The sequence below is a fragment of the Lipotes vexillifer genome, unplaced genomic scaffold, assembly GCF_000442215.2.
Source record: "Lipotes vexillifer unplaced genomic scaffold, Lipotes_vexillifer_v1.1 scaffold937, whole genome shotgun sequence".
Classification (NCBI taxonomy): Eukaryota; Metazoa; Chordata; class Mammalia; order Artiodactyla; family Lipotidae; genus Lipotes; species Lipotes vexillifer.
In genome coordinates, this window is record NW_006795975.1 from 1,618,937 (window position 1) to 1,633,644 (window position 14,708).

Below are 14,708 nucleotides of genomic sequence, written 5' to 3' on the forward strand. Positions count from 1 at the left end.
AACCCCCCCCACAAAAACAGCGCCCACAACCAGCCAAAAAAAAAAAAGTTGTTTTTGGGGTTTAAAAAAAAAAAAAAAAAAAAAAAGAGGTGATTTACACAAATGATTCAGCACTATGATATTACACAAGGGATACTTGTCTTTGAAGTCAGGGCTGGTCAGGAGTAGGGCTTTTGGAGAGAATAGGGTGCCGGTTAAATAGAAAAGGCTGATGAGCTGTGAGCTGAATCAGTGACCTGAAGTGATGCAGGCTGAGAAGGGCAGGGCGCACACTGGGATGTGGCTGGGAAAAAAGTATCATTGGTTCAGGGATGGGGGGCAGTATGGCTGAGAGAGGAGACTGGCTGAGATTTCTGGAACAGAGTGTATGGGAGGAAGCATGAAACCAGAATCCAGACGGAACTCTCTGGGGCAGGGAAGAGGTGGTGGAGCTCGTGTTTGATCCAACAGGTCATGGAAAGGGTCTGAACGTTTGAGGGTTGAGGGTGGGTGGAGAGGGCAGGGAGGAACTGCCACCACGTGACCGGAAGCAGAGGCTCTGGGGGAGAAGGGTGGGGGACACGCAGAGAAGAGGACAGGACGGCACGGCGGGCAGTTTCTGCAGACAAGGAACGGGGGTGGGTGGAGTGACCGACCACTCTGGGAGTCTCCTGGAGAACGGAGGATATTCTCTAAAGCAGCTGGTAGAGAGGGCGCTGAGATGAGCCTGGTACCAAGGACAGCGCACGGAAGCGGCGTGGTCATGGGGGTGTGGAGAATGCAGAGCCTGAGCGAGGACTGGGTGGTATCAGGACAAGGAAGGGGGTCCTAAAAGCTGGCCCAGAGCAGATGGTAGAGCGGGAAGCAACTGGACCTCAGGCTGAATGCACCTGAATGCTGGGAGCTGAGAAAAAAGCTTTGAGTTTGTGGAAACGATTTTGTGGAGGGATGTGAGGTGGTGGACGTGAACCCCATATGCAGGAAATAAACAGCTCCAACATTCCTTCCCAAGCCTGCCGGCACCTGACTTCAGTTTCTCATGAGACCTTGGATTCTTGCTGTTAGCTTTCATCTCGAGGAGTGGCAGTGGGTGCCTGAGGATGGGCATACAATGAAATCTCTGAAGGACATGCCTTGACGAGACAGGTACCTGATTCTCAGGAAAGAGAAGAAAGAAGAGTCAGCTCATGCTTTGTCTGCACTTGGACTTGGTTTGGAAACGACTATTGTGCATTTCTGGGTGCTGAGAGGCACTTTCATGCAACAAATGTGTTTTGTATTTTGAAATCCTACATTTACATCAGCATCCTTACAATTACACAAGCATTGCAGAAAAGTCTGCAGTTGCATTAACCTCTTAAGTATTACATTGTAAAGACATGATGCCTACAACACTTGATTCATTGGGCAGACGGATCATATATGTGTTTAAATTAAACAAATTCAACTAGGGAGGAAGAGAAGGGGTGGGAGAGACTGGGGAAGAAAGAGGAAGACAGAGAGAGAGAGAGAGGTAGAGGGGAAATAGTAGGGGAAAGAGACAAAGGGAGGGGGAAGGCGAGCAGGAAGGGTTGAGAAAGAGAAGTTGAGATAGTGTGCTGTTATTTCATATTCAAGCTCATGGCAATGGGACGCATGAATCTTCCCTTTTTTGGGCTCCTTTTCTGCCTGCCTCTCACTGGACTGAGTGTGATTCTAGGGTTTAAGGGTGCTTGTTTCTCCTGTAACATTTTTTTCAGGGCAGCCCGCGGAACCGCCCTATCCCCAAATGTACTGTATAGCAATCCTTCTTTAACTTTAAAAGAGGCTAAGGAAATTCTAATTAGAGATCGTATTTCTTTGGGGCTTAACTCTTGTTTTTAATCCTTCTCTCATGTCTACACAATTATTCACATACAGTCAACAGAGCTGCAGAACATGAAAAAAGACTTCGATTCCTGACCGGAGGCAGAGGGGCAATGAAAACAGATACAGAAAGGACAGCTCTATGTGGAGTTTCTGCTTCAGGTATGAATATTTCTTTCTGCACTAGTAAGAATGCAGCTGTAAAACAAGGACACGTGCAGTCAAAACCCCAAACGGAACAGGACAAACACACGCCATCTCTTTGATCCTGGCTCAAAACCAGGAAATTCTTACCCTCTTGGACATGATAACCAACTTGGATACAAACACACTAGCTACATTTTTGGACATGCCATTCCTGTAAAGATGGTACGGAGAATGTTGAGCAAAGAATCCTATGGAGGAGGGTTGCACAGGACAGACACTCCAAGGAAGGATTCTGTTGAAACAGACCCAGAGGTGAATTGGCCAAGCTGCCCGCAGAGCGGCCAGACTCAAGCTCTTTGGGGACTTTGGAATGTAACTGGAATTTCTGGTGAAAACAGCCAGCACTCCCCACCAAAAAAAAAAAAAGATATCGACTTATAGCTCTGCTGAAACCTCTGCCACGAAGGAGAAGTCGCAGCACCCTGGCTGCCAATTCCCTTTCCCTCTGTCTGATTTCTAAACTTACTCTCCCCTTCCTCCCTAGCTGGGGCCAGGAAGAAAGTGTGGAGCGGAATTGGCTGTGTTGGCTGATTTTAACATAACAAACCATGGCTAGGTTACTTGAAAGATTAAAAAATAAGGAGCTCGTATCTTCTTAGTGATTGGTTGAGTTCTTTTTATTTGTCCCTAACTTTTAAAAATTAAAAATGTCTTTTCTCATATACTATAGGAAAATTTGACAGACATCACAGTCTGCATTTCAGCCCCTCTCAATGTGAAAATTATACTGCCCCCCCTTCTTAAAGTTTTATTCTAAGTTTGATTCAATGAACTGCATTCTGACTCTTCCTTAATTCAGGTTCTCAGAGCTTCAGGAGCCTGATAACTTTTTCTCCTCTTGGCTATAAATGTAAACACATAGAAAAACAACACAAAGAGAACTAAATCATTCTGAAGACTGTTATTGAGATAACCAGTCTTGGCACTGGGTTCTGTAGCCTTCCTTTACTTTATCTATGTGTACTTATACACACTTTTTTTATTACAAGGTGATGATCATTCTCTACATACTAGAAAACTCCAACTAAAGGCTAGAGAATAAGCCATCCTTAAAAAAATAATGAAAAAGTTAAGACAGCTGCATTATTGAAGAGTGTCCAGAGTTGTGACAGTGACAAGCACAGACGAAGCAATTATGAATTTCATGAAAATAGATAAAAATCCAATTGGAATAATGAGGCCTGCTGCACTGAACACCTGTTTATTGTCTTAATTTTGCCTTAAGGAGATACTACTGATGTTCTCCAACAACAGCAAAAATCAATAATGGATCAATATGGATAAACGCGTTGGGTCCGACCTTTTGTCCTAAGAGACAGTTGACAGCTGGGTTTAGTTTTACTGGGATTTACTTAAAGACTTGTAACAGTAAATAATGGCGCATTTAAGAATATTTGCCTGCTCTGATTGAGTGAGTTTGGCAGGTGGCAGTGGCCTTTCAATGGCATATGGCTTTGAGAAATTACATCAATATATGCATACAATGTGTCTTAGCCTCTGGTTCATGAGTCAAGTTGATTAGTAAAGAATCGCTGGTTTAGCATTTTATAAGCAAATATTCTCCAGCACAGGTGGAAGAAAATACAGTGAAAAGACAAAAGGAGCAAGAGTAAAACCCTGTAAAGTTTTGCAAGAACTTTTAAGAATAGTGGAATGCCCCAATACAGAGACAGACCAATATTTTCTTGAGATCCTACAACATTAGGAAAGGCATATCCAGGCATGTCTAATGAGGCAGTGTTAACTGCTTTTCAAAGACAAATTACTTTTAAGTACAGTATTAAATGAAACAGAAAGCACACAATCTACCTCAAACATTTGCATTAGGGTGTCCCTCATAATAAATGAGAACTTCTGATGCCTTTCAAGAGGAGGTGAAGCTAAATGAAAATCAGATGAACGACTCTGAATATGTTTTATGCTGTAATTCCCTTCATATTTCATTTCTGAAAGTTACGGAATAGCACAGAAAATACAAATACAGCATATGGTAAAAACTAAAAGGGGTTTTAGTTTTAGTTTGTTTTTGAAAATTTTGTTTGATAGTTTTCAAAACAGGCTACTTTTAATTGTGGAGTCGCATTAAGAAAAGCAAATGATAATTTTTATAGGAGTCACAATCAAATAAACAACATTATGTTTTAAGATAATTTCATAGAGAAATTCATCTTTGAAGATCAGAGGGCATTATATTCTTGCAAATTATGGAAACCTGTATATGTGGTTTCCTCTGCAATATCCAGTGGATTGTTCACAGAAAAAATGAGTTTCTGGGATATTTGCACTAGAATTTAAGCTATTTTCAAAAGCATTTCTATCTGGCAGCTGCTATTAAGTTCCTTGAGTACTGCCAGTTTGCCTCTTTTATTTTAGCTTTTGCTAATACAAGACAGATTCTACTGATAGAAAATTAAACAGCATTGGAAAGCCACAGTGTCTATTAAAAGAAGTGGATGTTGCACTTGTTTGAATATTGGATATTTTGAAGGCTATATCACTTTGTTTCGTACAGAGTTCATTTGACATGATTGCAGACATGTCCAACTTTAGGGACACAATGGCAAGATAAAGTGTATCAGTTTCTTTATGAGTTTTATATTCTTACAGCTTGTTATGATTACAAGTAGATTCCTTACAGTTTACATGGATAAGTAAATATATTAAAAAGAACATTTACAAATCCCAACATATCAACATTATAGCACTGTCAAAAAAAATCACGGAAATATTTTGCTAGTTACCTAAAATAAACTTTTACTATGAAGGGCCAAGAAAAAGTCAAATGAGTTTTTAAATCTGAACCTCAGCCGAGGAGAATGATCCCACTTCAAATGCCACAGTGCCTGTCCACCAAGGGGAAGTCTTTACGTATTTTCTTTAGCAAAGAAGCTGACAGTATTCCCTAGGGGCAGTATATATCCACACGCGTGTGCGCACCCATGCTTTAGAGGTAACACACACACAGCCTCAAAAACCAACTCCATCCAGCTTTCATATAGGAAGAAAAAAGTGCTCGGAAATCTCTGTCGTTCAAGGACCCCTTTTGATCACTTAGCAACCTCTCTTTCCTGCTATTTTTAATTTCAAACATTCAGCGTTCGAAGTCGAAGATTTGACGAAGCGGATGCAAAGTGTCCCTTTCAAACACCCCAGAGACAAACACGGAAACTTGGATCAAATGGAAGTAAGATGGTCCCTACCTTTTTTCTGAGAGTACGATGGCAACTGCAGTTGAGAAAAAGTAGGCTTTTCTTCGGTGAAATATTCAGGTTGGCTGTATTGATTCAGGGCCATGTCCAAGTCAGAGTCCTTGCTTTTCAGCATGTTTCCAGGGTAACTACAGGTATAAGGCTGATTCACTGCCCAGGCCTGTTCCATATATATGTTGTTACTGGGCACAGCCTGAGCGTTGCAACCACTGTAACCTGGACTGTCTTTGAAATACGTGTAATAATCAGTGGCCTGCATGTAGCAGTTGCTGCCGGCAGCTGGGTATACTTCATAGAGTTCTTGCACACAGAAGTTCATTTTGTTGCCCGGGTTCCGTTTCTACTTTACGTATACACACACTCTATGCATGAGATCCCCAGCCCATACACCCCGAGAGCTGGGCATATGCGGCAAGCATCATCCATCCATACACACGAAAGGACAAGAGAAGATGAATAAACACCACCCACCACCCGGCAACCCAGCTGCTGTACTTTGCAATAGCACCTGATGTGCTAAAATCCTATTTAGGTGGAGGTGTCTTTGGAGCTGTCCTGCCATTCAAACACATTGGAAAGCAGATTTATGACTATCAAAGGTCTTAAGCTGTGAATTCAGCTAATTCCTGGGGAAGATGGCAGGCAGGTAGGGATGACCTCCACCCAGCCAGAGGAGTGACAGCAACGATGCTTCTGTGGCTCCGAGGCTGGGAAGATCCATTTTATATGCTGTTTTTGAACCTCTTTCAACGTGATTAGAAAATGACTACTCATTGTTCTGTCATTTTGGTTGACAACTGAAGCATGAAACATTATAAAGACATCTTAGAGACTATCCTTGGATACACAGAAAATCCGAAAATCAATAATCTAGTTTATTAGCACGGACCAGAGAAAATCCAGTAGTAACGAGCCTGATGACTGACTCCAGAACATTAATCTAGTTCACACAAACGTTAGACGTTACATCTGTTGTCGAATGTTACCGACGGGCTTTTCAAGCAGGATCCTACCATCTTCCTAATGACACACAGGGCCCACGAATTTTGAAAACACACCACGGAGGCCACGTCTGAAAATATCGCTGGTGCTTATAAGTTCTCTTCTGCTCCTGGCTCCTGGTGATTTTCTACATCATTAGCCTAATCGACATGAAACCTCCAGTTAACTTCACTTTGCTCATTCTGTCTTGGTTGTGTTTGTAAGTGCATGAGGGGGGAGTGTGTACCGACACCCTAAATGCAGAGCACCCCTCTGTGAGAGCAGTGTTCCTGTTCTAATTGTGGGTAACAGCATTCTTAACGGTCGTCTGTGGAAACTGTGTGCAACTATCTTTTTCTTTTTTTTTTTAGAGTATGCTACCTCTTCCCCCCTTTTTTTAAATTTAACTTTTATTTTATATTGGAGTATAGTTGATTTACAATGTTGTGTTAGTTAAGAATGTAACAGCATTCTTAACAGTCGTCTGTGGAAACTGTGTGCAACTATCTCTTTTTTTGTTTATAGTATGCTACCTCTTTCTCCTTTTTTTTAAATTTAATTTTTATTTTATATTGGAGTATAGTTGACTTACAATGTTGTGTTAGTTTCAGGCGTACAGCTAAGTGATTCAGTTATACATATACATATATCCATCCTTTTTCAGATCGTACAACTATCATTTTATTCCCATTCAATTCTGCTTTTGAGATGATCTTCGAGCTTAATTGTGATTTAAGTGGTATTCACGCACTTGACATTTAAAGATAGTGATCCAAAAGGGAAAAGCATTTTCTAGGAGAATCACCATATAAGACACGAACAAATACCAAGTTAGAGCTTAAAAGCTTGCTAAGATGACCAGTGGTGTTTTCTCCATGTAGATGATGGTGAGCATGTATGTTCTAGATCATGATTCAGGAAGGGTGGGCACTGCTTTCTTTTCTTTCTTTCTTTTTTTTTAAATTAAGGAATTTAAAAAATATATATATATGTATATATGTATATATTTATTTATTTATTTATTTATTTATTTGACTGTGCTGGGTCTTAGTTGTAGCATGGGGGATCTAGTTCCCTGTGCACGGATCGAACCTGGGCCCCCTGAATTGGGAGCATGGAGCCTTAACTGCTGGACCACCAGGGAAGTCCCGGAAGCTGCTTTCTTTGAAGCTGGAGGTTCTTTCTCTTTCTTCTGGAGACTTAGTTGGCAGGGTTGGCCTAGGGAGGTAACATGTACGTTTGGGTTCCTGTGAAATACCTCTTGGTATTTCCTTCCTAAGGGACCACAGACAAGGTGATGTTGTAATATTCAAGAGTGATACCTCTGCTTTGGACACAAAGCTCCAGTCAATTGCAACATGCAATTTTGGGCAGGCACATAGGACTGGAGAAAGGAGGGTATTACAGCCATTCAACAAACATCTATAGGGCATCTGTTCAGTGCAAAGCAGGGAGGTGGTGGGAGCAGAGGTGGCGATTCAGAAAGTCAGTCACAGTCCCTGCCACCAAGCAGCCTAATAGCAGGTGTTTTCAACACACAGAGTCAAGTGGACCATTGTCGTGAGTCTGTAAGTGCGGATGATTTTATAAAGGAGCCATGGATTCAAGGAAAGAAGGTTAAGAATTAGAGAACAAGCAACAGATGAGACAAGGTGAGGGACTAAACCCAGGCAGACCCCTGGGTGGATGTTTAGTCTTAAGACTCCTCGAAAAACTGCAACTGAACTATAAAACAAGGAAAGGAATGGTCTCCAAATTGGTACATTTGAACCCTGAAAATGAACTGCAACATCCTAGAAGGCATAAAATTTACCATAAGGAATGAAGAACACAGCTAACATTTTAACAGTGTTTTTACTCTCTGGTTACTCTTAAAACAAATAAAAGATTTATTCGCAAGTGTTTTTAAGAACACATACACATAACATTACAATTAACATTTTCTCCCTACTGAATATGTCAAAACATTTCACTGGAAGCAATGACTATTTTCTGAAAACCCCAGGAAAAAGGATCCAGGCCTTATGTTTTTTGTCTGATCTCATTTATTTATCTCAAATTTCCCAAAACTAATCTGAAAATTAACCCTTCAATAAAGCAGTTTTCTTTCCTGGCAAACACATATGTTCCAAGGCCTCTTTTTCTGGTTAGATGCTGCGTGTCACATCCATCCAATTTTGCAGTTTTGCCCAGTGAATTTCCTGGCTCCCTTTCTGTTTCACTAAAGGCACAAATCCAAGCCATTTTTTGCTTTCCACCAGTAACAGTACCAACTCAAGCCAGAATCTCAAATTTCATTACAAAGGAACACTTCAAAACAATTTTCCGAAATTGCTCGAAAAATCAGAGCTTTCTTCTGTCCCAGAACTGGATCTACATACTGCAGCGAAGAAAGACAGAACAACTCCTGCAAAACTCTTTTTCTCTCTCTCAACTTTCACTAAACATTTGGAAGACCCCTGAGAGTCAAGGGAATTTTGACTGAATGAAAACAATCCTGAATTCTCCCAGAAATCTTTGAATAGGAAAAAAGTTTCAAAACACGTTTAAGAGAACCCACTTCCTCACTCACTTTTATCTTTTGGAAAAAACAGAACCAAACTTTCTGAAATGCACTCTTCTTGTACCAAGTGGGGTTACTCTTAAGAGTAAACGTGTGAGACTCTGATGATTGTTAGCTGGAAATGAAGTTCAAGTTGAAATACGGCCCCTCACACCCGGACAGAGGCAATCCCAGTGCGGCCACTCACGAACGATCTGGCCTGCTTCTTTGTGAAACCAATAAAGCAACTTAAACACATCATATGTCACAAACGAGGTGAGTTTCAGTAAGACTGTTTTCTTATATCTCTGGCTGATGACCCTAATTTAGTTACTGAGAGAGAAGCTAACGAGTTATTTGACCCACAGAGCATCAAACTAACTGAAACAAACTCAGGAGGGCTTTCACAATTCTCATTAGAAGTGCTTCAGTTGGACTTCCCTGGTGGCGCAGTGGTTAGGAATCTGCCTGCCAATGCATGGGACACAGGCTCGAGCCCTGGTCCGGGAAGATGCCACATGCCGCAGAGCAACTAAGCCTGTGTGCCACAACTACTGAGCCTGAGCTCTAGAGCCCACGAGCCACAGCTACTGAGCCCATGTGCCACAACTACTGAAGCCCACGTGCCTAGAGCCCATGCTCCGCTACAAGAGAAGCCACCGCAATAAGAAGCCTGCACACCATAATGAAGAGTAGCCCGCGTGCAGCAACGAAGACCCAATGCAGCCAAAACTAGAAATAAATAAAATAAAATAAACTAAAAAAAAGAAAGAAGTGCTTCAATCAATAATAATTTATTATCTAAATACACCTTTGTCCTTGGCGGGAAGGAAATAACCTAAAAAGATAAGACTAACGATCTTGCTGGGGAAATTGGTAGATAAACAACAAACCCTCAAAGTCTCTGAAGGAGAATTGTTTCTCTCTTTTCTTCTATTTTCAACTGTGTTGATTCTCAAATAAGGCTGCACATTGGAATCACCCACAAACTTTAAAAACACCAGTGCCTAGGGGTCGCCCTCAGAGATTCTGATTTAATCGATATGGGGGTGGAACCTGAGTGTGAGGACTTTCTCAAGTTCCCCAGGTTATTTCACAGGCAGTGAACTTGGAGAACTACTGTTCTACTGGGCGTCCAAGCCCAGCCCCTCACCAGATACCAGGGCGTCCTCAGACACTCCTTTTTCTTCCGTTGCAGCTTCACTGCCTATTTCATTTTGTTTTTCAAAGTTTACCTTCCATATATCGATCTGGCCTCACTGCCCTTGAGTCATCTGGTCAACTAGAGGAAATGGGTCAAGGAGACCCACCAGGACGAACTAAATCCAAGGAAGTGTGATGACCATGACATGGGAACACAGGAAGATTCTGCCTTGGGAGCTGGGGATGGCTTTGCAGAAGGGTGACCTGTGAGCTGGCATTTGGAGAGTACGTAGGACTTCAGCAGTGGAGGTAGAGATACGAGAGACTTCTAGCGTCTACTCTAGTGATTGTTCTTCCTCTGCTTTAGTAATAGAACCTCTAAATGTTATTCAGGCACATGGCCCTTGTTTCTCAGTCTCCCTTGCACCTGGGGGTGTCTGTGTGACTAACTTCTGGCCAATGAGATGTAATAGAAGAAATATTGTAAGGCAGATTCCAGGGAACTTAAAAAGACAATTTAAATTGACAACTGGTGCATGCCTTTTGCTTCTTTTCCTTTGTTACTTCTTCTTGCTGCCTGCAATGTATATGGGATGGCTGGAGCCCCAGCCACCATTTTGGTCCACGAGGATGAACGTCATACTCTAGAGCTGGCAGAAGAATGAGCTGGAAGGAGGTTAGGTTGCTGAGGTCCACAGGATTGTCACACTAGCCTAAACTGCTAACCTCTTGGTTTTTGTTTTTGTTTTTTTTTCCTCAAGAAGGAGAAATCAACTTTTTCATTTGTAAGACAGAAATAACAGTGCCCACCTCATTGGTTATTGTAAAGATTAAGTGAGTTAAATATAAGTAAAGCACTTAGAACAGTGACTGGTGTAGTAAGTGATGTAATTATGTATACATAGTATATTTAGCTCTGTCTTGGAATATATTCTCTTCTCAGTCTACATTTTCACTAGGTCAGGAGTCAGTAAGCTTTGGTCTGCAGGCCAAGTATGGCCCTGTACCTGTTTTGTAAATAAAGTTTTATTGGAACCCAGCCATGCTCATTTGTTTACATCTTGTCTGGTTCTAAATCTACTACGTGCTACAATGGCAGAGTGGAGCCCTTGTGACCGGGACCATGTGGCCTGCTGAAAATATTTAGTATGTGGCACTTTACAGAGAAAGTTTGCCATCTCTGCTCTAAGTGATCTCATCCTGTCTCATAAGTTTATTTTTAAAAAGCTTATTTATTTTAAAATTTTTATTGAAGCATAGTTGATTGACAATGCTGTGTTAGTTGCAGGTGTACAACAAAGTGATTCAGTTATACATGCACATGTATCCTTTTCCAGATTTTTTTCCCTTATAGATTATTACAAAATATTGAATATAGTTCCCTGTGCTATACTGTAGATTCTTGTTGATTATGTATTTTATATACAGTAGTGTGTTATATGTTAACCCCAAACTCCTAATTTATCCCTCCCCACCCTTTGGTAACCGTAGGTTTGTTCTCTATGTCTGTGAGTCTGTTTTCTCATCGTTTTTGAATAATAGTTAAATGCGGAAGACAGTCCCAACATGTATCTCTAGCCCAAATGTCTTCTCTAAAATCTTATGTCCTGAATCATGTCCTGCTGTCCACTGACACTCATCTTTGCAACAAGTGGACATCTCCAACTCCATGCTTTCCAACTCCATGCTTTCTAACACCAGTTCCTCCTGCGATTCTCCCATCTCAGGACCACCACCACCTGGGGGCTTTAGCCAAAAACCTTGGAGCCCTCCTGGACCCTCACTTTCCCTTCCTACCTACAGCCAATCCATTAGCAAGCTCATTGGTTCTTCCTCCAAAATATATTTTTAATCCAACCACTTCCTTGTCCCAGCTGCCGTCGCCCTAGACCAAGCTGTCACCACCTATTCACTGGACTCCCCAGACGGCCTCCTAATGGGACTTGCCCCATGGTAATTCTTTCTTTCCTTTTTTTTTTTTTTTTTTTTTTTTTTTTTGGGGCATGAACCCATGTCCCCTGCATCGGCAGGCGGACTCTCAACCACTGCGCCACCCGGGAAGCCCTGTAATTCTTTCTTGATACAGCAACCAGTTGTGTTTGAAAAACAGCACACCCGATCATGTCGCTTCCCTGCTTAAAATCTTCAGTGGCTTTTCACTGCATTTAGAATAAAATTCAAACTCTTCACCAGAAAGTGTCCCTTCTCCACCTGCCATCAACCCCTTCCCCGCCCCGGCTTCCTCTCATACACTTGACTTCAGCCCAAACGTTGTGCCTGCCGCTCCTCGAGCAGCCCTGCTCTTGCGTGACTCAGGGGCACTCACTGCACGTGCTCTTCTCTGTCTGAAATGCCTCCCCGTTCAGCTCTCTCCAGGGCAGGGCCCTTCTCATCCTTCAGGATTTAGCTTCCATATCACTTTCTCTGCGTTTCAGGGGCCTCTTGACTCCATCACAGGCAGAAGGCCCCTGCCACTCATCACCTATGTGACAGCAGTTGTTCAACCTCTCAGAAAAAAGGTGGAGGACCCTCAGTGCACCCAAAGCTCTGTGCATTTAAAAAAAAAACAAGATACAAGTTCACATGTTGCAATAAATGGACTCTCTTAGGCTTGGAAATTTCCAGTGAGACATCTGTCTGTCTCGCATTGAGCCAGTTTGCTCTGTTATGTTTTGCCGCTAGAGACAGACCTGTTTATGAAACCTACCTTCATGGAGGTTTGGAATTAGGAATGGGTGTCATCACTGCCAAACATCTCTGCTCCAAGAGAGGTTGTAAAATGGGTAGAAACATCGCCTGCCCTCTGAAGGAGCCACTCAGATTGAGGAAAGATCCCTCTGTAGATATAAGGGGGTGAGCGTCTAGGTCTCGCCATTTGAGTGCTGAAAGCGTAGCTAAACGTTAGGGGACACATTAGCGGGGGGAAACGAAAGGGGTGCAGAATAACTTGTTGAGCGTGCCCTGTTCGTCTTTTGGTGTGTGGAATCTTCTGACTTGTCCCTCTTTTGTTTTTTTTTTTAAACAAATAAGTTATTGGTTTTTTTTCATTAATTAAAAAAAAATTTCTACGTTTTTATTTATTTGTTTTTCCTTTTATTTTGTTTTGGCCTCACCCCTCAGCTTGTGGGATCTTAGTTCCCCGACCAGGGATCGAACCCAGGCCCCAGCAGTGAAAGCACCGAGTCCTAACCACTGGACCACCAGGGAGTTTCCTGACTTGTTCCTCTTTAAAAAAGATTCCAAATTAATTCAACTCCGGAGATGAGAGCAGGGTCAGCTCTGGGCACTTTGGGAGCACTCTATCTTCAAGTGCCCCCCGCCCCTCCCCAAGACAGGTGGGAAATGATGGAGGCTTATACAGAGGATTATACAGGATCCTAGGAAACTGCAACTAGAACTTCTGAGCTTTGTATTCCACGTGTATTTTATTTGACTTTTGAGGAAACGAAGTCCCAGAAGGAGAAAGTGACTTTTGTCACACAGTAGGCAGTAGATATTGGGACCAGAACCCACTGCTGCTTTGCATGTATCAGGCCTCCTACGCCAGCTGTGGGGCCTTTAGTTTCCCAACTGACTCTAGTGCTTTAGGCTTAAAAGAACTGCCTTGGAGGGAGGGAAGGAATTAGGGGGATTTGACCCAGGCCTGGGCATGGACTCTCCCTCCTCAGAACTTCGACTCAATTATATAAAACCTTGAGTCGATAGGATCATGTCAAACTAACCATTTTGGAACTTTTTACTTCCTCAGTTCTAGATGTGTTCATTGGCGTGAATCACTCTCCCCTTGGTTACGGTACTTTTGTGATCCTTATTAAATGAACACCGTGGCTGCTGGATTAACATTCAGATGGTGTTCCCAAAGTGGTCCAAAATGTCAGTTCCAAGAGATGCTTTGAAGAAAAAGCAGTTCAAAGAGGTTCTGTGGTCAAGTGAGTTTGGGAAATTGTATATCCTTCTCTTGGAGATTCACCAAAGAAAATGGTTGAACTTTGTTATGACTCTGTATAACTCAGCATTTCCTGAACACACCCAATACTAGAACCCTGTGTATCGTGTAATGCTAGTTACAAGTGTTCCTCGAAATATACTTTGAGAAACACCGAAGTCTGTTCTGTTGAAGATAAGCAGGAGATAACGTTGTTAGTATGGATGTGTCACCTGGAAGAATGGCATGGCGTTTTTTCTCAGATTACAGACCAAAGACAGAGAGGAGGAGCCTGGGAAACTGCCAAGGGCGAGTGTCTTTTTCTTTCGTTTCTACCAAAGAAGAAAAATACTGGCCAGACGAAGCTGGACGGACCCCTGAAGTGCAAATCCTCAGGGACCACCAAAAGCCTTTGGGCTTTGGGATGGAGTCTGCTTTGGCATTTGAGGAAGAGAACTCAAAGCCCTTCTCTTTTAAAACTTCTTGTGCTCTGAATTCCTTTCTAATTTTTCTCCTTTAATAATTAATCAAAACTTTTCCATAGTTCTAACCCGGGGTGGGGGGACTCTACTGAAGGATACTAAGGAGAGGGGGGGCTCTTGGGCACACTCCATCACCAAGCAGAATTTGCTTTACAAAAATGTGCTTGAAAAAGTGGCAACGTGGTTTCGTAGCACAAAGGGAATGGATTCTGACCTGGTGCAGTGGAAAAGAGACGGCTCCGATGAGAACCTTGATGGGGGAACCAGACACCCTTGGGGCACAAGCTGACGGAAACAGCCCCAGTATCTGAACTGGGAGATTCCCAAGGAGATAGAGGCTCTCATTAAGGCAGTCCTGGTGGCTTTCTTGACTTGGACACTCTTTTCACGTCTAA

At 42.4% G+C, this 14,708-nt stretch overlaps 1 protein-coding gene across 2 annotated transcripts in view; it reads right to left on the reverse strand.

The window, feature by feature from the left end:
- THRB (thyroid hormone receptor beta) overlaps positions 1–14,708 on the reverse strand; it is a 225,430-nt gene that overhangs the window by 36,766 nt on the left and 173,956 nt on the right. The window contains exon 1 of one of the 2 annotated variants that reach the window (XM_007468061.1): positions 5,232–5,662. The exons of the other annotated variant lie outside the window; for it this stretch is intronic. Within the exon in view, the coding sequence (XP_007468123.1) occupies positions 5,232–5,559 (328 nt within the window). The 5' untranslated portion in view covers positions 5,560–5,662. Of the gene's footprint in view, positions 1–5,231; positions 5,663–14,708 lie in introns of those variants that run through there. 2 annotated transcript variants of the gene reach the window in all.